Genomic DNA, 22,374 nt, shown 5'->3' with positions numbered 1-22,374 from the left:
CTGTGAATTTTTTATTTTGTTTTTTTATGCATGTTGACTCATCGTTTCTAGTCTTTAATAGTACCTTGGTACTCATATATTTTAACTTGGTTATGAGGCAAAGGAGAGAGAGATGAGCTACACTTGAATCGTGAAATAACAAGTAATTAAACACCTTAATTGTAAATGTAGGTGAACTATGCTCAAATATCAAAGATAAAAGTCTGTCACTTTCGCTTTTAGTGCCTCTTATCTTTGTTAAGCTCAAATCTTGGAAAGCTATGCGCATGCGCTTTTGAAATTAACCAAGTCATGCTTAGGCATTCATAATTAATCTGGTGAGTTAAGCTCAAGCACTTCTTTTTAAGTTGGTGATATAAGCTCTACTCCTTTTTACAATAAAACTAGCAAGGTAAGCTCGAGCGCTTCTAAAATAAACTGGTGAGCTATACTCAAACACTTAATTATGTGGTTGGCTAAGCACCTTTTTAATAATTTGGCGAGCTATGCTCAAGCGCTTAGTTTAATTAGATCAGTAAGCTATGCTCAATCACTTAATAATGCAATAGGTTACGTGGCTTTTAATATCTTGGCAAGCTATACTCAAGCCCTTAGTTCAATTAGATTGGCGAGCAATGCTTAAACACCAAATAATACAGTTGGTTACATTCCTTTTAATATCTTGGCGAGCTATGCTCAAGCACTTAGTTTATGTAGATGCTAGAGATTGAAGAAGCCTAGGACCCTCAGTTGCCCTCTAGAAACAAAGAACATAAAATAGAAAAAAAGGTTGAATAATTTTATGTATCGATGTATAGGTATTTAAAGAACTCTATTAAGAATAGAAAAGCCAGCTAATCTCACTAATTAAAGATAAATAAACTAGTAAACTAACCATCTAATATGGAAGAAAATAAATTGTTGATTACTAAGATTACTGATATAGTTTAAAAATTTCTAAACTAACTAAATATAGAACATAATTAGATATAGTATATAATAACAAGTATTAACAAGATCTTTCAACACTCCCCCTCAAGCCATCATTCATGTCAAGCTTACTAACTAAATTCTCGTGTTGTACCTTCGGAATTCCTTTTGTCAATATGTCTATTGTTTGGCTAGCAGTACGTATATAGGACATGCATATTGTCAGCACCTATTTTTCAAATCTAGATATTGAGAGATTATGGAAAATCATAATGATGAAAGTTACTACATTTCTCGAGTCTTGGGAGATTGAAGATGGGCGAATCCAATTCAGGGCTGAAGATAATAAAAATAAATTTACTATTTTAGAATCAATATGAACTCAATTATCAATAAAAATAAAGCTTGAGGGTCAAATGATGAATTTTGCAAAATCGAAGACTAAATTGATAATATTTCATAAACTTCCTATATTTAGAGCTAATGGGCTCTACATAGAGTCAATCGGCTAGCTCTACACAATGCCGATTGGCTAATTTTTAAAATTCAACGTTGTTTTACACGTATTCTTTTACTTAAAAATGCCAAAATTAGTAAAAATAAGTTTCTAGAAGGTATTTATGATAATTATTGAAGATAATTGTTTCATTTTAATTTAATTAATTAAGTAGTTATCTAGGATTTCTTAACCCTACTACTATAAATAGAACATGATACCCTAGGTCTAGGAGGAGCTACATCGATTATAGGTTACTATTACTAAAAATACTAACAACTTACGTTCGATTAAGTAGAGAGCCTTTTTTTGGTAACTGGAGAGCAAAATCACTAAGAAAGAACCCTAGATTTGGGAACCTTTTTCTTAAGTCAACAGAAGCTTTCCCAATACGACATCCAGCATTGGATTCCCAATAAATTTTCAACTTAACCACTTCTTCATCTCATGAGGCTTGCAGAAGCATCAACTACGATGACAACCTGAGAGTTCCCCAACATGTATCCATCATCATCAACATCACTCTAAACTGGTTTCCTTATTTTTTTATGTTTTTGCTTAGAAACATGATTAAGGTTACTTTTATTGTTTTATTCTTATGATTAATATGATTAGATTAGAGTTTCTTATGAATCTGCATGTTACTGATTTATTGGGTTCTGAAATCTAATAATAAGAACATTATGATTTTGAATTTGGTAATATGACTGTATTAGGATTTTGAATCTGATTAATCATATGCATAGAATTATATAATTATATTTCTATTTTCATTATGATTTTTAAGAAAATTAGTTAATTAGGATTATATAATTAATTTGCCATTCTTGTTCACTGTGTTTTCAGTTTTTAGAGTTTGTATTAACTTTTAGAATTTCTGGCTCAATTGATTGTTTTTTGTTTTTTATTTTTTATTTTTTTTATATTCTAATCATTTTTTATCTTTTGTGCATGTTAAAATCGGCTCTAGAACGTGAGGATTACAGAGAAAATCAAAGAAGTCAGCTTGGATCCTCAGAGCTGATCGGCTCAATGCAGAGTGAATTAGTTTTGTGTATCTAGCTTCTACTGGTGGTTTTGACAAGGATAAGACCGGTTCTTGGCTATTGAATTTTACTCATAAGCTTGGTTTGTGTTCTCCATTTGAAGTAGAGCCACGTGTCACACCATGAAGCTCAAATTCAAAAAATTTACCGAGATTATTAGAGTAATGTAGAATTTTTTAGAATAAAACTCACGTGACAGACGAGGCGTGTTGGATGGTCTTCCTTCGGCTTGGGATAAGGGTTTCACAAAAGTGGATTTGGAGCTTAATTCATCTGAAGTTGTCAAACCCATTACTGATAATTTGGAGCTTGCTAGCAAAAAGAAGCTACCAAGTTCCTGCGAATTAAATCTAACAGCCTATTGGATTGTTTTAGAAATTTTTTCTATCCTAATATAAAACCTAACTCATTTCATCTATAAATAAATTTTAAATAAGATTTATTTGTAAATAAATTGTTTATTGATGTAATATATAATGAATATAAATTCTATTTGATAATTGATTTAAAATTAAAAGAATAAGAAAAAGAGAGATCAATAAAAAGAAAAAAATAGGTAAAAGAAAAAGAATGTAACTAGATCAAAAATAATTTTATAAAGAAAAAATAATAACTGCATAAATTTATAATTTTATAAAACTATTACATTGATAAAAAAAATAGACGTAATTTTGACCATAATAAATTCTTATATATCTGCAAATTCAAAGACGTGTTAACAAAAGAGTAACTCTCTCTCTTTCTCTCTCTCTCTCTATATATATATATATATTAATTTTTAAGATTTAATTTTTTTTTAAAAATATGTATGCTTAATTTTTGACACATTATAAATTGGAACGTTTGATTTGTGAACTTAGAAGATAACTTATCTTTTATCTTATCAATTTTTATAATTCATGAGTAAAAAGTTTATTTGACATTATTTGATACCATATTATAAGTATTTACTATTGGGTTTATTCTATTAAATATCAACCATCCATTATAACTCTTCTACCGTAGAAACAGTGAAAACTTTTAGTAGTGAAAGTAATGACTAACTAATTGAATATCCTAAATTTTAAATTTTAATCTTTTTACATTAAAAAATTAAACATACAAGATATATATTTAATTGACTAGCTTTTTCTTATATATATATATATATATATATATATATATATATATATCCAATTGACTAATCTTTTTTTTTATTCACTCTAAGCTTCAATCACATTATTTTTCTACAAATTATAAGTTTATACTCTTCTATTTATTTATTAGTATAATTTTTTATTTATTTTTATGACTTAAATAATATAATTATATCAAATAAGTTATTAACAATGAACCAATTCAATTTGAAAAGAAAAGTAACAACCATAGATTCATAAATATTTATCTTTATATTCTACAGATTAATGTACATAAGATTGCATTTGTTGAAAAATTAACATGCAATTAAACTAAATTAAGATTTTATTTTTTTATTATTGTCTAGATATTATAAAATAAAAAGTGAATCTGTTTGGTTTAAATTGATTAAAATATATAATATTTATAAATTAAACAAAAATAGAAAAAACGAAAGAGGTAACAAGTTTGTTATTAATTAAATAACTCAACAATGTTGAATGATATTAAACAGAAATAAAAAGAAATTTAGTATCAAGTTAAAATTAAAAAAAAAAAGATAATTAATCCATTATATTATTTATTTTACCTGTTTATTGTAGGTAAAAGTATTTGTGACACTGGTGTTTCATGACAAACTGGAAATCAACAGCCTATCGGCTTTATTCTGCGTTAATATAAATAGGCTTCCACTTACTGGTCCGGCCTCATATAATTCTAACAGCCATTGCCACATTGCTTCTCGTTTTCCTTCAGCTTTGTGTTGGTAAAACAATGGCTGGACTTGGAATTGTGGTGATTTTAGATTTCTATAAAACAATTATCGATGTTGATAGCGATTACTGGGTTGTTAAGGAATTGGGTCTTACAGACTTTTTCTATCAGCTGCTCCCCACCATGCCCTTGAACTCTGCCATGGCTGAGATGATGAAGGAGCTCTATTCACGAGGTAAAACCATCAAACAGATTGTTCAGGTACTTGAACGTGTTCCTATTCATCCTCGGATTGTACATGCTCTTAAATCAGCCCGTGCATTAGGTTGTGAGTTAAGGATCGTAAGTGATGCCAATACCTTTTTCATTGATACAATCTTGGAACATGTTGGTCTAAGGGATTGCTTTTCAGAGATTAATACAAACCCGGGATTTGTTGATGAAGAAGGGAGGTTGAACATCTTTCCTTTCCATGATAGTGGTTGCTGCAGCCTCTGTCCGCCAAACATGTGCAAGGGTCGCATCATTGAGAATCCAAACATCTTTATCCAAGGAGGGGAACAGAGAATTATCTATCTTGGTGATGGTGCTGGCGATTATTGCCCGGGCTTGAAGCTTACTCATGCAGACTATATGATGCCAAGGAAGAATTTCCCTGTCTGGGATTTGATTTGCGGAAATCCTACGCCTATCAGGGCAGATATTCATGAATGGACCAATGGCGAGGAGTTTGAACGCGTTCTTCTTCGGATTATTGACTCAATTTCCATGAACGAGTCAGCTCAATTCTCCACTGATTCCAAGTTGATGCCTATACCAATTCCTGCCCATGAAGCCCTGCCTAGACAATAGTTAGCTTTAGTAACCCAAACTTTGTCAGATGTGTCGGCCATAACCTCATGAGATTTTTGCAGCATTATCTTTTTTAAGGAGGGTGCTGATTAGCTTGTGAAGCTGCCTCTGAGCAATAATTTATTTGGATTTCTATCTAATATATTGGAGAGGAAACCTAATACAGAATCTTTCCATGACTATATCTCACAGTTCCATGCCAATGATTTTATGTCTTCTACTAATTGGAACAGAATAGACAGTATTACGTGCTAGAACCTGCAATCGAAATGCAGAATAATGTTTACCACTTACTAGCATGCTATCTTGTTTTCTCTCTATGCCTAAAGATGCAAATAAAAAGGTCTTTGATTGCTCTGAAACAACACAGTTAATTCCTTAACCATGGGGAGTGAAATATAATCTGTTTAATCTGGTGAATCAAGTTTCAGTTCTTCTATTATAATGTGCCTGTAATAGTTAACTTCAGAGTAAAATGAACTCAATGCAGCCTTTTCAATGAAGCTGTAACTTGCTTCGGCATTTGTTGGCAAGGAATCCTAATGGTCAGGCATTAATTAGCAATAGCAGCAGCAGCAGCAAAATCTAATTCGTATGAGGTTACTAAAGTTGAGGGAATGTCTGATTCTTTCTCCTCTACCTAGCCATGAAGCTTGCCTAAAGCTCTGCTAATACGGTAGTTACATCAAAACTCTAATTCTGGATCTTTACAGGCATTATCTCATCTTTAAAATTGATTCTGATAAAACTGATCTGAACCCTAATATCTGAAACAGACATATCTGTGTAGTGTATGGACTTGTGTCTAGTATATATTTATATATACAAACAAACAAATACCAAATACAGACATTTGTTAGGTGTTCCCTAGAAATTCACAAGTGACTTTAAAAATATTACGAACAATAGGAACCCACAACTTCTCTATGAGAAACCATCATGGTCTTCTATTCTTGCTGCGGTTCCATACTTCTCTCATGGACGAAAAGAAAGTAAAATTGAAAAAATGAAAACCAAGGAGTTAAAGAATGGAAATGAGTGGTATACGTTTTTTACCAAGGGGGAAACTTGTGATGCCAAACATATGGCTTCATTTACAATTACATAATGGATGTCTTTCAGATGTAAAAGTCAGTTTGCTTTGATTGAGCTTTGAGGTCTTTCAATTTCTTCAGTATGTTTGTGAAGTAATCCTGCAAATATTGCTCCAGTGTAACAATATCCTTCTGTTCCACACCAAGGAGCTTATATGTTTCATTCATAGGAGCCGAGAAAATAGTGTCACTTGTTAGAACCTGCAAATGCCAAGTTGAAAATGTTAGCAGTTCCACGCATAGATGACATAAAATTATAGACATATTATCTTGAATTTCATATCTACAATCCAAACAAGCTTAAGAAAAGTCAAGAACCACTAACAAAATCTATTACTTACAATGATATTATTTATGTTTTATTGATAATAGTTCCAATTCTATAGTTTCCTTGAATAAAGTCATGAAAAAAGATCAATACTTAAAGCATAACACTATTTAGCATTAGAATGATTGCTCCTATTATCAATGCCATGTCTAAGTCTATTTGCGAAAGCCCAATTTACAACATATAATTAAAGACATGTTGAAACTTAAAATCATATACCAAGCGTAGGATCAAGCTTGCAGCATTATCTAACTATGATCAGACTTTAAAGCATAAGGAGGACTATTAGATAATCTATGTTGGACTGTTATAAATTAAAACTAAGTGACCATTGTCATACAAATGGATCAATATTTATTACTAAATTACATTTTAAGATAGTTATTAGAAATTTAATATAGAACATCAAAGCCTGTACAGAGAATAGCCTACTTACATATTGACATCTCACATCTCAAGTGCTTATCTCTTTTACATTCTGTAACTCATAACTTCTTTCTACTCTAACATCTTCTCGTTTAAACATTTTTTTCCACAAGCTAAGATATTTCTCTATATTATAGCCGTACAGCAACCACATTCAGTAAATGGCCAATATACCAATTGTGATTTAGCTTTTAAGCATGGCTCACACTAACTCAATTAACCCCAATTACTTCAAAATTAAAAATGAGTTGAGAGATAATATTAAAAACTCTCCTCTAGATAGACAAGATTTATGGCTGGTTCAATAGTGCACTTTCATACCACAGGGTACTATGTACCTTTATGTGATCAATTTTATTTTTAACAGTAATACTGTTATGTTTGGTCCAATATTCCTGAGTTACTGGGATTTTCTAGAAGCAACAAATTGTTCTAACTTCTAACAGATAAAATATGCCACAGCAGAACAGAAGCAGAATTTCAGTCAATTCCTAGAACATTCATAATAATCTACTTTACATTTTAAAGACTATTTCGAGAAAATCTTTTATCATTTGGCTGATCTTGGCATATTTAAGAGTAAAATATAATATTGCCAGAAAGATACCTCTGAAAATGCCAGCCTATCTGCAACATCATTTGTCCATTCAAAAAACCGTGTTAGTTGACGAGTAAATCGTAAAATTGAAACAGGCACAGTAGTAACATTTGCATCCTGCCCTGCAAGCCTTTCGCACAATGTAATGACCTAAAACCAAAGGCAGCATCTTTTTAGCATGGAAGAGGTGGAATGGGTAGCATAAAGCCTGGAACAGCCACTTAAAATTGGTATTCACTAGCAGATCAATAGTAATTGGGAAAGAAGATTCAAGAGATCATAGATGACAAAAGTAGGATAAAGCAAAAACAATCCTTTTCCTTTTCTTCTTTTGGCTAGATTGATCGACCAAGCTTTCAAATTGACAAGCAACAAAGGAAATAATTGGAAAAGGCAGTAATGTAAATCTACCATATCAACAATGTGTTGGTTCAAAAAGTTTACCTCTTGAGTTGTCCACGCTCGAGGACCCGCAAAAGTAAGCAGTTTCCCATTAACATTCTCATTCCGCAGTGCTATAAACGTCAGGCGAGCTATATCCTGAATATAATAATAAGCAAACATGTTACTAACTCAAAAACAACCATGGAAAACAATATACTTGAGCAGTGTTCACAAAAGAACAAAGCTATCAAAGAACGCAATGACTAAAATTATAACCTGGGTGTCCATATAAGCAATTCTTGTTGGGGCATCGGTTCCCCAAACCGATTTCTCTTCTAGTATAGGTACTGCATATTGCCCAATTAGGCCCTGGCAGCAAAAAGCATTTGGACTCAGCAACTGAATGAATTGCATTAGGAGAAAAATAATAAAAGAAAGAAAAAGGGAAAAAAAAAAAAAAAAGCTAGAGCAATTTAACATATGGACTAGTCCAGGGAGACCCTTACTTGCATGAAACCACATAATCGGATTATGACATGATTAATGCCGGAGTCCTTAAGAAACTTCTCAGTACAATACTTGATCTCCATAAGTGGAACTTCAGGATGCTTGTCACAGTTATGAATAGAATAAAATACATATTTCTGAATTCCCATTGCTTTTGCACACTGTATGAGAGCAACTTTTCCTTCCCAATCTACCTAAACAAAAAGATATAGATTAGACACATGACGTCATTTCAAAAACCTATAACTAACTAACTAACTAACCGTTTTAATAGGCTCTTCAGGACGCCCAGTGGCACAGTCAATAATTGTATGAATCCCAACCAATGTTGCTGGTATAGTCTCTGGTTTGCTAAGGTCTGCCTGCTCATTCAAAGTACACGAGAATTTCAACATCAAATTAGGCCTCCTTTTGTAGCATATTTCAAATGAATATTAAGCGAGTTTAAAAGAGAGGAGACGAGACATTGACAACAGTAGCGCCCCAATCACGAAGGAAATCAGCAGGCGCAGGACGAGGCCTAACAAGGCAGCGGACATCGTAGCCTTCATCAAGAGCTCGCCTCACTATCTGTCTTCCCAAAGTTCCAGTTGGTCCCACCACAAGTATACTGGTTGGCCTAACTGGAGTTCCCGGCCCAAGATTCACTGTACCCGGGACTACTGTTCCCTCCGCTGCGCTCGCATTGCACGTCACCCCCGCTGCTGTTGTCCGTACACTGCATTTCCCTTCACAAAAATTTGTAGACTAATTGATTTAAGCAAAAGAAGAGAAGAAGAAGAAGAAGAAAAAAGAGGAGGTTATTCAATTAGTGAACAATTGAAGTACCGGTGGAGAGAGAGATGAGAGGGTGAGGTGTTAAATTGCGGTGCCATGAGAGTGTGCTGCTGTTGGAAGAAGAAGAAGAAGGAGGGATAGCGATTTGGTGGCAGCGTTTGCCAGGTGTCGCTAATTGTATTGTTGAGAATCTCAATGCCATTGCTTTGCTTCTCCGTCCCAGGCACAAGTGAGAGCAGAGAGAGAGAGAGCAGAGTATTAAACTGACGCAAGAAGAACCAGAAAAATAATGGATATGGATCGTGCCACGTGATTCGCTTATAATGGATTACGGTTATGGCCACGTGTATTACTCCTATACTTCCATTCTATCTTATTCTTGTATAGCTTAGGATTGTATAGACGGCGTCGTTTCTAATTGTTAAAACCTTAAAGTCTGTTTTAAAGGAGCGCCAACTGAACGCACCAACATCGTCACATCATTTTCTTCTAGGGTTGTTTCTTTTAACTTTTAACTTGGAAGTATTATGACTCATTAGCACTTGGCTAATATAAAGAAATAATCTCTCAATAAACTTTATCAAGAATACTAGAGATTATTTATAAGAAATCTGACCGGAAAATGATATTAAAAAAAACGCCCATTACTTGCAAAGGACAACTCTTTCTTTTCGTTATCAATGGGTGTGATTGGAGCTTCAAAAAATTCGTCGTGACTGAGTACTTAGTGCAGGGAAAGAAGGAGACAACCCAACGAATTCACATTAGAAATCGCCAACCAGGAGACGAGGGGAGAGGATCGGCCTTAGACACAAATGAGGTCTTAAATGATTAATTATAAGTTTAATTACAAATTAAATTCTGAATTTTATACTTTTTAATAATTTTATTTAATTATTTTAAAATTTTAAAATAAATATTTATTTTTAATTTATTTTCAAAAATATTTTCTAATGATAATTTTTAAAGTCTAACAGTGAAAAAAATGACAGGAAATTGATTGTACTCATTAAAAAATTAATATTATTAATCAGTAAAAATAGTTTATCATAGATTTAATAATATGACTATTAAAAATTTCATGTATGTGCTTTTCTTCACATATTTTACATCTAAATGCAACAAACTTTCTTTTAATTTACTAATTTTTACGTTAGTAAGTATAATTAACTTGCCACGTCATTTTTTTAATTATAATATTGTAAAAAATTATTACTGAAAAGTATCTTTAAATATAAATTGAAAACATAAGTATTTATTTTTAAATTTTAAAACAATTAGATAAAATTATTAAAATGTGTAAAGTTTAAGATTTAATTAGCAATTAGACCTTTAGAAAAATATTTAATTTTATTGAAGTAATACAAATGCATAGTAAAAGTTAAAAGAAAATATCAAACTAAAAAGAAAATTTCAAAGTATATATAAGAATCAAAATATTTTTTAACAATAAAATTTAGAAATGAAATGTCCTATATTAAGATTGGATATCCTATTTCAATCCAACATTGACATGTTTGTAATTTATATTCTAATAATTTTTTTTTAACCTTTCAAATATAATATTATATATCAAATTATTATATTCAGTTTTGATACCAAATCTTTCTTAATAGAAATGATAGTCAATCCATTTAATTTTTCTTGTAACATAATTGATTGGAAACATGATTTTATTAACTTCTATTTTGAAAAACTTCTCAACACTGAAGCAAATATAATAAATATACTTAATAATATTCAACAAGCAATCCAAAAATTTGAAAACAATATCAATTTTTTGTACAAAATTAAGAATTTCTAAAAGTGTTTTAGTTTCATTGTATAAAACTCAAAATTATTATGTTGAAAAATAAATTCAAATCATCAAAATTAAAAGATGTGCATATTTAGTTGTGATTTGTTTCTAATGTTAAATTTATACTTGAACTAGTTTAATGTTTAAAATTATACTATTGCAGTTTATTAATATTAAAATATATATAAATCTATTAAAATTATATAATTGGACTAAAATAACGTCGACCTATAATAAAAATTAAATCTATTAAAATTAATATAATTGAACTAAAATAACATCGACCTATAATGAAAACCTCTAAAATTATAAGTCCTTTTTATTTCATGGGCCCTAGGCCATTGCCTTAGTTGCCTATACCTAAGGTTGGCCCTATTTTTTTATCTCGTAATTAGAAAAGGCGCATTACTAATCAAGGTATTCCGAATATCCCTTGTGCGGTTACAATGGCAATAAATATCATATAACTCTAAGGCATTTAGCAAAGTACACCTACATAATTTATTTGCATAATTTTAAGTTTTCCTCGCTTGAGTATAATTTTTGAATTTTAATATGGTTTTGGATTAATAAAAAAAGGCCTAATATTATTCTAATCTAAGACTTCTTTAACACGATGCTACCATCTCCTAAACTAAATACTACGAATTTTTATTTTTATTTTTGAAGCATCAAGTTTCACCTTAATAGCAACTAATATAGCAGTATCTATAATCAACTTTTAAGATTGTTATAAATAATGAATAGATAATGCAATTTTAGATCTATACTAGAGAACAAGGGCATAAAAAATTTGAAAGGGGATTTGTAGTATCCAGCCCACACACTTGCGAACAAACAAAATGAGATGAAGTCGGGAGAGCTGTGTGTGTGCTTGTGTTTTATAGTCAATACAAATTCACGATTTTAATACTAGTCCACCACAAAACATCCATAATACAAACGCAAGGTCGAGCTAACCAATTATATGTAGAACAAAGAGTCCTAATTACAACAATAGCTCATATGTTTCAATCCTTATATTCTATAAAGGAAGATGAAAGTTATGCATCAATGTGGTACCTCGAAGATTTCAATCAAACCTAGGCTCAATAAGCTAGAATTTCCTAGGAACTTAGAAAAACCTCAACTCCTTGAAACCATATTCTTATCATATAAATAAGCTTGAGTTATGATTGGACAACTTCTCATATTTAATAGATGCTCTAGAGCATATGCCTATAGCTCATAGCAAGTGGCTTTGCATCCATACTCACTAGATGTCATCCATTAAGGATATTTTACAGCAAATACCTTACCCTTACATCTTAAAAATTATGAATTGACATTAAGCGTCACACACTCAGCTTCCGATCTTAATACAATAGCATTATCATACATCTACAAATAATCTATTCACAAGTCATCTCATACGACTGTAGAATAATCAAGTAAACAAATAAAGGGATAGTGCCCTTTACATACATGTGACTTTGTTTGACCATATTAAATCCCTTTCCATAAGATCTCCAATCACAGAGGTTAAGTATCCATCAAATGGTATAAAAGGAATAGGCAATAATCATATTCCTCTCAATGTCTTGTCTACTAAACTCGTCAGTAGTTGCTTGATCAAAGGATCAGCTAAGTTTCTTTCTGACCGAACTTAATCCATAAATATAATACAATAATTATTTAATTACCTCACAATATTATATCTTAATCTTATATATTAACTTTTAGCACTATATATTTTATAATGTATGTACTCGAGTAATGTTAGCTTGGTAATCATAGTGAGAGAGATAATCATTGTTAAACTCTTCTATAAAATTATTCTTACCACTAGGTTCCTTAACCACTCATCCTTTGAACATGCTTTCTCTAAGGCAATAAACTTATATTCTATGATGGACATTACAACACGTGTATGCTTGGATGACTTTTAAGAGACAGTACCACTTACTAGTGTAAATACATAAATACTGGTGGATGCTAATTCATTTGAATCAGAAATCTAGTTAACATCACAATATTCTTTCAATACTGAAGAATGTCTATAATATTGTAAACAATAATTTATATCGCCTCTCAAATTTCTTAATAATTTAGTAATAGAATATGCTAATGTTTAGATATACGATTATGAGTATATTTACTTAGTCTACCAACAAAATATATAATACCAAAATGTGTACAATTCATCAAGAACATCAAACTACCAATTTGCGCATATTTAGATTGTTACTATCACTATAGTTCTTGACTAGATGTAGGCTAGTATCAAATAGTGTAGAAACAAATGTGTAATCAAAATGTTCATATTTCCTTAATGATTGTTTTCAATAGTGTACTTGTAATAAAACGAAGCTATTATCATGCTAATGCATATTAATTCTCAAAGCATATTAGCTTTAACCATGTCTTTTATGTCAACTTGAGATGCAAGAAATATTTTAGGTTTCATTTATAACATCTATAAACTTGTGCCAAATATGAGCAAGTCATCAACATATATGCAACCACAACACTTATGTCATTATCGAATTTATTATATATGGATTTACTTGCTTCCTTGATCATATACCCCTTTGATATCATCAAATTAATTGTTTGAGAGCTTACTTCAAATCCTATAGGGATTTAACTAACTTGCGCACTTTGTTTTCCTTGTCAAGAACTACACATCCCTCGAGTAGTTCCTTATAGATTTTCTCTTCAAGATCACTATCGAAGAATGTAATCTTCATATCCATTCGATGTACTACAAGCTTATATATAGATGCAATTGCAAACAATATTCTAATGGATATAATTATAGTTGAATATATATCAATATCATTAATATTTTCTTTTGTCTTTTTTATCTCTTAACCATCAATCTAGCTTTATATTTATCAATTTACTTGTCCAGTTTTAATCTCTTTTTAAATATTCATTTAGAACTAATAGGCTTACATTTAGATGGTAAGTCAACCAATACCCCATGTATGATTAGCCATTAGCATCAAGTTCATAATTAATAGCCTCTTTCCAAATTGAGCATTAATAAACGTAATAACATCATGATAAGTCAAAGAAATATTTTCAACTATATACACATGAAAGTCATTAGGAAAGCTAATTTCCTTTTTAACATAAAAGTCATTGTGAAAGCTAGTTTCTCTTTTCTAAGTCTTGTGCTCCTTAATTCATGCATATTATCATAATTATCATGTTCATCGTCATTAACATATTCAAAGAATGATTAATCTTTTTCCTGCATGAAATATTGTTAAAAGCATAACCAATAAACACACATCACATGTTCTTAAACTAAGTTGTCTTTTTCTTAGTTTAGGTAGCAAGATCTTACCTAAGCACCCTGAATTTTGAGATAATTTAAAGATAGTAATTTTTCATGCTAAAGTTCAAAAGCTGCCCTTTTGATTTTCTAGTGTGGCACCCTACTTTATATATGGATGGCAAGCCAAAAGAATAGCTTTCCCCCATATATAAGAAGATATCCTTGAAACAACTAAAATAGAGTTCATAATTTTTTTTAAAGACTTTGTTTTTTTCTCATCCACAATATTAGACTCAAATGAATAAGAAGGTGTATCTCATGAATGATTCTATTTTGTTCATAAAACTCATTAAAAATGTTTGATTCATACTCTTAACTTTTGTTCTTTCTCAATCTCATTATTTCTATTTGATTGGTTTTCAATCTCATTTTTATATTTCATGAACATTGGAAATGCCTAATAATTTTTCTCTAGAACATATAATTTTATATATCTTAAATTGTCATCCATGAAGATCATATAGAACCTTTTACCATCCATAATTATGTTGTATTTAAAATCATCAAGGTTATTATGGAGAATTTGATAGGAATTATAGGTTTCATCAATTAACTCCCCAATAGCAAAAATACTATGATAAGTTGAATTAGAAGAAAACTAGAGATTACAAATTTAATCCACAAATTCGGATCATTCAAAGATTGAAGTAAGAAGATAGATGCTACTTAACCCCTTCACTAACAAGGATAAAGATACCAAGACAGACTTTGAATTTCCTCTTATGCCACAAACAAGATAGTTTGATAAATAACAAGAAAACAAAGATTTAAATTTTGACACCACAAGCTAGAATAAAGCTTGATAAGTCAGAAAGTTCATGCAAGACAAAATTTCTCATAATAAAACTTAAACAAAGTTATAATTCATATATCAAATTCAATCTCCTCCAAAGAAAGAAAAGGACTTATTTATATAGAGTACAAGTCCATGCACACACTACTAAAATAGACTCACATACATAGGATTACTTTTACTCTTAAATGGCCTTAGTAACCACTACCCACAATAGTAGCATTACTTAGTATTAATTACCCCATTAACTTATATATGGTGGCTCTTAATAACCACTACCCATATAGAGTACAAGTCCATGCACACACTACTAAAATAGACTTACACACATAGGATTACTTTTACTCTTAAATGGCCTTAGTAACCACTACCCACATTAGTGGCCATTACTTAGTATTAATTATCCCATTAACTTGTATATGGTGACTACATGTAACTCTAATTATTATTAACACAAAAACAAGTTAAATATTATTCCTTGGGCCTCTACGGATGCTTTATTGGGTTGAAATTCTTGGGCTTTCCAAATGTCCCTAATTAAACCCAATATGGCTTCTTGAAGTTTCTTGGATTTGGACCTTGTGATTGGGCCTTCTTGTACTATTAATGGATCTTGGATCTCTTTAAGCTTTGAACTTGGATTCACATCATTCCCTATTTCTTCAAAAGAATTTATTTGCAAATCAGCTCCATCATCTTCATCACCTACATCGAACAAAGACAAGTCACTAACATTGAAAGTAGCACTAACATTGCCATACTCACTTGGAAGTTCTAGCTTGTAGGCATTGTTGTTGATGCGTTGAAGCACTTTAAAAGGACCATCTCCTCTTGGCATAAGCTTTAATTTCCTTTGGTTAGGAAATCTTTCCTTCCTCAAGTGCACCCATAACTAATCTTCGGGCTCAAAAATGACTTGCTTCCTCCCTTTGTTGTGTTGCTTTTCATATTGGAGTGTCTTTTTCTCAATGTTTGCACGCACCTTCTCATGCAAAGTCTTGACGAACTCAGCTTTTTGTTTTCCCTCTAAATTAGCTTTGTCCAATGGCAATGGTAGCAAATCTAATGGAGTCAATGGATTGAATCCATACACAACTTCAAAGGGTAAGCAATTTGTTGAACCATGCATACTCCAATTGTAAGCAAATTCCACATGTGGCAAACATTCTTCCTAATTTTTCAGATTTCTTTGGATGACAGCCCTCAAAAGTATTGAAAGTGTCCTATTGACCACCTCCATTTGTCCATCCGTTTGCGGATGACAAGTTGTAGAATACAAAAGCTTTGTCCCCATCTTTTTCCAAAGAGTCTTCCAAAAGTGACTTAGGAATTTGACATCCCTATCACTCACAATGGTCCTTGGCACTCCATGTAGCCTTACAATCTCCTTAAAGTATAAATTGGCAATATGGTTTGCATCATTCGTCTTGTGACATAGAATGAAATGTGCCATTTTGCTAAACCTGTCCACAACAACAAAAATAGAATCTCTCCCTCCCTTGGACCTAGGTAATCCTAAAACAAAGTCCATAGAAATGTCTACCCAAGGTTCATTTGGTATGGGAAAAGGTGTATACAAACCATGAGGCATTGCTTTGGATTTGGCTTGTTTGCAAGTAATGCATTTCTCACAAATTCTCTCAACATCCATTTTCATGTGTGGTCAAAAGAAATGGTCACCTAACACATCCAAAGTTTTCTTAATCCCAAAATGCCCCATTAAACCTCCACTATGTGCCTCTCTCACAAGTAACTCTCTCAAAGAACTTTGTGGCACACACAATTTATTTTCCCGAAAAAAGACACCATCAAACTTATAGAACTTATCAAAACCCCCTTTCTCACATACCCCATAAACATTAGCAAAATCAGGATCATTAGAATAAAGATCTTTGATATATTCAAATCATAATAATTTTGCATTAAGTTTAGAGATCAAGGCATACCTTCTTGACAATGCATCGGCCACCACATTTTCTTTCCCTTGCTTGTACTTAATGATGTACGGAAAGAATTCAATGAATTCCACCCATTTTGCATGTCTTTTGTTAAGCTTTCCTTGTCCTTTGAGATACTTCAAGGACTCATGGTCGGTGTGAATTATGAATTCTTTGTAGCCAAGGTAATGCTGCCATGTCTTTAAAACCCTCACCAATGCATAGAACTCCTTGTCATATGTAGGATAGTTTAGACTTGCTCCACTTAGCTTTTCGCTAAAGAATGCTATGGATTTGCCTTTTTGCATCAAAACTCCTCCAATACCTATGCCACTTGCATCACACTCAAGCTCAAAAGGTTTAGTAAAATTTGGTAAAAATAACAAGGGTGCAGAACTTAATTTGTCTTTTAGCAAGTTAAAAGCCTCATCTTGTTTAATTCCCCACTTAAAAACTAACATTCTTTTTTATGCATTCAGTTAAAGGTGCAGCTATGGTAGAAAAATTCTTAATGAACCTTCTGTAAAAGCTAGCTAAACCATGAAAGCTTCTTACATCACTTACACTTGTGGGTGTTGGCCATTCTCTAATTACTTTTACCTTTTCTTGATCAACATGAATGCCTTTGTCATTGACAATATATCCAAGAAAAGTAATTTCATTAGTGCAAAAACAAAATTTCTTTAGATTAGCATACAACTTCTCTTCTCTAAGCACATCAAAACACAAGTCAAATGTTGTACATACTCATCTAAATTTTTGCTATAAACCAAGATATCATCAAAATAGACAACAACAAATTTGCCTATGAATGCTCTTAAACATGATTCATCAATCTCATGAAAGTGCTTGGTGTATTAGTTAAACCAAAAGACATCACTAACCACTCATATAAACCATGCTTAGTTTTAAAAGTTATTTTCCATTCATCACCTTCTCTCATTCTAATTTGATGATAACCAGATTTCAAATCAATTTGTAAAAATAAATATGAATCATGCAATTCATCCAACATGTCATCTAGCCTAGGAATGTGATGTCTATACTTCACTATGATTTTGTTGATGGCACGACAATCAACACACATCCTCCAAGTTCTATCTTTCTTAGGCACTAATAAGACGAGTACAACACATGGACTCATGCTTTCACGAATATAACCCTTTTCCATAAGGTCACTCACTTGCTTTTTGATTTTCTTGGTCTCTTCCAGATTACATCTATATGCTGGTCTATTTGGAATGCTTGCTCCGGATATGAAATCAATTTGGTGCTCAATGTCTCTTTTAGGTGGCAAACCATTTGGAATTTCTTTCGGAAATAAATCTTCATAAACCTACAAAAGATCAATAACAACACTAGGCAAACAATTGGTTATTTCGTTAGAAATATGCAAAATATCCTTGTACATACGTACAAGCATGTGTTGCCTCAAAAGCATAGCTTCCTTCACATCACTCATTTTTGCATAAACACTCATTTTTCTTTCATTTGAACCTTCCTTGTTTTCTCTAACCATGTGTTTCCCATTTTGGTCAAGAGAATTGGAATTTTTAGGTTTTCTCATCTCACCTTTTTCTTTACTCTCAAAGATTTTCCTTCCTAAAGAATTTCCCAATGAAGAACCCATTTCTTCATATTGTTGCTTGATGCGCATTTGGTCTTCAAAAATCTGTTTTGGAGTTAATGGTCCAAGGTTAAATCTTTTTCCATCCATAGTTAAAGTATACATATTTTTAAATCTATCATGAGTAGCCCTTCTATCATATTGCCAAGGTCTCCCCAACAACATATGTCCGGCCAACATTGGGGACACATCACACAACACCTCATTCTTATATCTACCAATTTGAAAAAAAACTAAAACTTGTTTATTTACCTTTATAACTCCACTTTCATTAAGCCATTACAACTTGTATGGTCTTGGGTTCTTGGTAGTAGGCAACTTTAATTTCTCCACTAGCAAAGTGCTTGCTACATAGGTACAACTTCCACTATCCACAATCATGTTGCACAACTTGTTAGAAATCAAACAATGAGTATGAAACAAATTTTCCCTTTGCTCCCTATGGACATCATGTTTATTTTGCAAACTCAATGTTCTTTGAACAACAAGATTGTCTCCCTTAGCACATTCAACATCACTACAATCTTCTAAAGAATGCATATCATCATCACTATCCCCCTCACTCTTCGACTCAATATATCCCTTAGAATCATAGCTTTCTTATTTGGACATTCCCTAGCAATGTGCCCATGACCCAAACACTTAAAATATTTGATTCCCCTAGTTTGGGTTGGTTGATTCTCACCCTTTCCCTTATTACCCAATTCAATTTTAGGTTTAGTTTATTTCACTTTTGACTTAGTATAAGGTTTATCATCCTTTCTCACCCAAAAAGTTTTCCAAGAAGAAGAAGAACCCAATTTCAATTGCCTTTCCACTTTCATGAACAAATTCACCATATCTTCAATCTCCACAATCTTCTACCACATTTGCTCTAATCATAACCTTCTCCATTTCTTTGTGTTACTCCTCCACACTCATGGATCCTTGAATTAGAGTTTGTAACCTTTGATGAAGCTCTCTATAGTAGTGGCTTAGAACAAACCTCTTTCTCATGATTTGCTTCATTTTCCTCCAAGACTCCACGGGTCTTTCTCCGTATCTATGTCTTTTCTTGCTAAATTGATCCTACCAAACAATTGCATAATCACTAAATTTAACAGCGGCAAGTTTTACCTTTTTCTCCTCCGACTAATTATGACATTCGAAGATGAGTTCCACTTTTCACTCCCATTTAAGGTACACATTTGGATCATTTCTTCCTTTGAATGAAGGAATCTTCACTTTGATGCTTCAAAGGTTACGATCAACATCATCATTTGGATGTCCTCTCCTAGCTTGTTTCCTAGGATTGATTTGTTGTCCCACCAAGGTGACTTGATCATCATCCAAAACATCCTCTCCTTCATAGTCCTCTTGGTCAATTAGTGGACGTCTCCTTCGTCTAGGCTCTCCTTGTAATTAGTTAAGGATACCATCATGCCTCTCCAATTTTTCATTGATTCCCGCCATCATATTAAATATTCTTTCGAGTTGTTGTTGCATAGCTTGAATCACATGATCATTTGTAGAATAAGAACTTGTGTCTTTTGACATGATTGTAAAACCTAAAATTTTAACAAAAGAAAATAGAAAGAAACAATCTCACAACACTCCCTCACGTGTTTCACTCAAAACTGATGTATACCACTCGTGTTTACACTTAATTTTGGCTTCTTTTCTTTTTCTAATGATCTCACACTCTTGCCTTTTACCTCTCAAATTTGCCTTTTGATTTCTTAGATGAACTAAGTTTCTCAATCAAACAAATTTCAAGAATGTAGTAACCAATGATAAATAAAAAAATAAGGTAGGCTTAAAAAATGAACAATTTATAGCAAATATGCTAATAGAAATGAAAAACAAAGATAGATCATCAAAGAACACAAAGAGACAGAATTATAAAGATAGATCCCAAAAGAGTTAATTTCTTTTTTTTTTTATGTAATCTGATAACTAACACAAGAATATCAAAAATATACAAAAAAAAAAAAAAATTTCTGGACGAATTTCTTTTTTTTTTTTTTTTGATATATGCAAACAAAATCTTGAGATAAGAAGAATAAAGATAAAAAAAAATAATAACAAGAACAATAGATGGCAAAAGGTGCAAAATATAATATGAACACAAGATATTGAGAATTAAACGATAGTTTTGGATACGCAAACCTCAATCTTGAGCCAATGCTCTAATACCACTTATGATAAGAATTGTAGATTTCATAAATTAACTCCCCAATAGCAAAAATACTATGATAAGTTGAATTAGAAGAAAACTAGAAATTACCAATTTAATCCACAAATTCGGATCGTTCAAAGATTGAAGTAAGAAGATGGATGCTACTTAACCCCTTTACTAACAAAGATAAAGATACCAAGACAGACTTTGAATTTCCTCTTATTCCACAAACAAGATAGTTTGATAAATAACAAGAAAATAAAAATTTAGATTTTGACACCACAAGCTAGAATAAAGCTTGATAAGTCACAAAGTTCATGCAAGACAAAATTCCTCATAATAAAACTTAAACAAAGTTATAATTCAAATATCAAATTCAATCTCCTCCAAAGAAAGAAAAGGACTTGTTTATATAGAGTACAAGTCCATGCACACACTACTAAAATAGACTCACACATAGGATTACTTTTACTATTAAATGGCCTTAGTAACCACTACCCACATTAGTAGCCATTACTTGGTATTAATTACTCCATTAACTTGTATATGGTGGCTCTTAATAACCACTACCCATATAGAGTACAAGTCTATGCACACATTACTAGAATAGACTCGCACACATAGGATTACTTTTACTTTTAAATGGCCTTAGTAACCACTACCCACATTAGTAGCCATTACTTGGTATCAATTATCCCATTAACTTGTCTATGGTGACTACATATAACCCTAATTGTTATTAACATAAAAACAAGTTAAATATTATTCTTTGGGCCTCCACGGATGCCTTATTGGGTTGAAATTATTGGGCTTTCTAATGTCTCTAATTAAACCCAATATGGCTTCTTGAAGCTTCTTGAATTTGGACCTTGTGATTGGGTCTTCTTGTACTATTAATGGATCTTGAATTTCTTTAAGCTTTGAACTTTGATTCATATCAGAATTCCTAAGAGTTTGATCTCTCTAGTAACAGTCTTACATGGTCTCTTAGTAATCTTGGTTTCAAGATTCACATCATATTTATCAAAGCTAAAGCAATCAAGATTACTAATCAAAATATTTTCATGAATTTTTGTTAAGGGATAAGTAACAAGAAAGTACTTTGTTAGTTTCACTCTTTAACAATAATTAGTATGTACTTTTTTAAGATAAAGAGAGATATATGATTACAAATCGTGACAAAATAAGTATCTTACTATTAGAAAATTCTAATTTGCATGGATTCACCATGTAACATGGTAATGATGGTTGATAGGAGTGAAGACGGTTAGATTCTTGCAAATCAAAACTTTTAAATAATGAGATACTTTTTTATTACTATTTGTTACTATAAACCTCTTTTTATCTAAAAAGATATAACGAAAATTATCAAAGAACAAAACCTCAAGGTATACTTTTGTATTTATCCTTTTTTTTAATTTAAAGAACATTCACATGTCCAAATTTACCATACCATATAGAAATATAATCAACCAAGTAATCACAAAAA

The 22,374-nt window shown here is 31.8% G+C and overlaps 2 protein-coding genes across 2 annotated transcripts; one reads left to right on the top strand and one right to left on the bottom strand.

Moving 5' to 3' along the window:
* The first annotated feature begins 4,009 nt into the window (after positions 1–4,009).
* LOC8287892 (inorganic pyrophosphatase 2) lies at positions 4,010–5,336 on the top strand. Its single transcript, XM_002533716.4, has one exon. The coding sequence runs from the start codon at positions 4,342–4,344 to the stop codon at positions 5,131–5,133; it is 792 nt and encodes a 263-aa protein (XP_002533762.1). The 5' UTR covers positions 4,010–4,341; the 3' UTR covers positions 5,134–5,336.
* A 632-nt stretch (positions 5,337–5,968) lies between these two features.
* On the bottom strand, positions 5,969–9,537 carry LOC8287893 (protein HIGH CHLOROPHYLL FLUORESCENCE PHENOTYPE 244, chloroplastic). The gene is made up of 8 exons (XM_002533717.4): positions 9,299–9,537; positions 8,936–9,198; positions 8,734–8,832; positions 8,470–8,664; positions 8,240–8,332; positions 8,024–8,119; positions 7,589–7,729; positions 5,969–6,428 (listed from the first exon to the last, which is right to left on the bottom strand). The coding sequence occupies exons 1-8, from the start codon at positions 9,447–9,449 to the stop codon at positions 6,252–6,254; spliced, it is 1,215 nt and encodes a 404-aa protein (XP_002533763.1). The 5' UTR covers positions 9,450–9,537; the 3' UTR covers positions 5,969–6,251.
* Between the last annotated feature and the right edge of the window lie 12,837 nt (positions 9,538–22,374).

The sequence above is a fragment of the Ricinus communis genome, chromosome 8, assembly GCF_019578655.1.
Source record: "Ricinus communis isolate WT05 ecotype wild-type chromosome 8, ASM1957865v1, whole genome shotgun sequence".
In the NCBI taxonomy this organism is placed as follows: domain Eukaryota; kingdom Viridiplantae; phylum Streptophyta; class Magnoliopsida; order Malpighiales; family Euphorbiaceae; genus Ricinus; species Ricinus communis.
The sequence above is the reverse complement of the archived record's forward strand: the minus strand, read 5'-3'. Positions and strand labels throughout refer to the sequence as shown.

Bases quoted from the DNA above. Each gene is read 5' to 3' on its own strand.
- LOC8287893 (XM_002533717.4), bottom strand. From the start codon at position 9,449: ATGGCATTGAGATTCTCAACAATACAATTAGCGACACCTGGCAAACGC. The intron at 9,199-9,298 runs GTACTTCAATTG...ATTTTTGTGAAG, and splicing joins TCTCATCTCTCTCTCCACCG to GGAAATGCAGTGTACGGACA. The intron at 8,833-8,935 runs GTCTCGTCTCCT...TTGAATGAGCAG, and splicing joins GGGGCGCTACTGTTGTCAAT to GCAGACCTTAGCAAACCAGA.
- LOC8287892 (XM_002533716.4), top strand. From the start codon at position 4,342: ATGGCTGGACTTGGAATTGTGGTGATTTTAGATTTCTATAAAACAATT.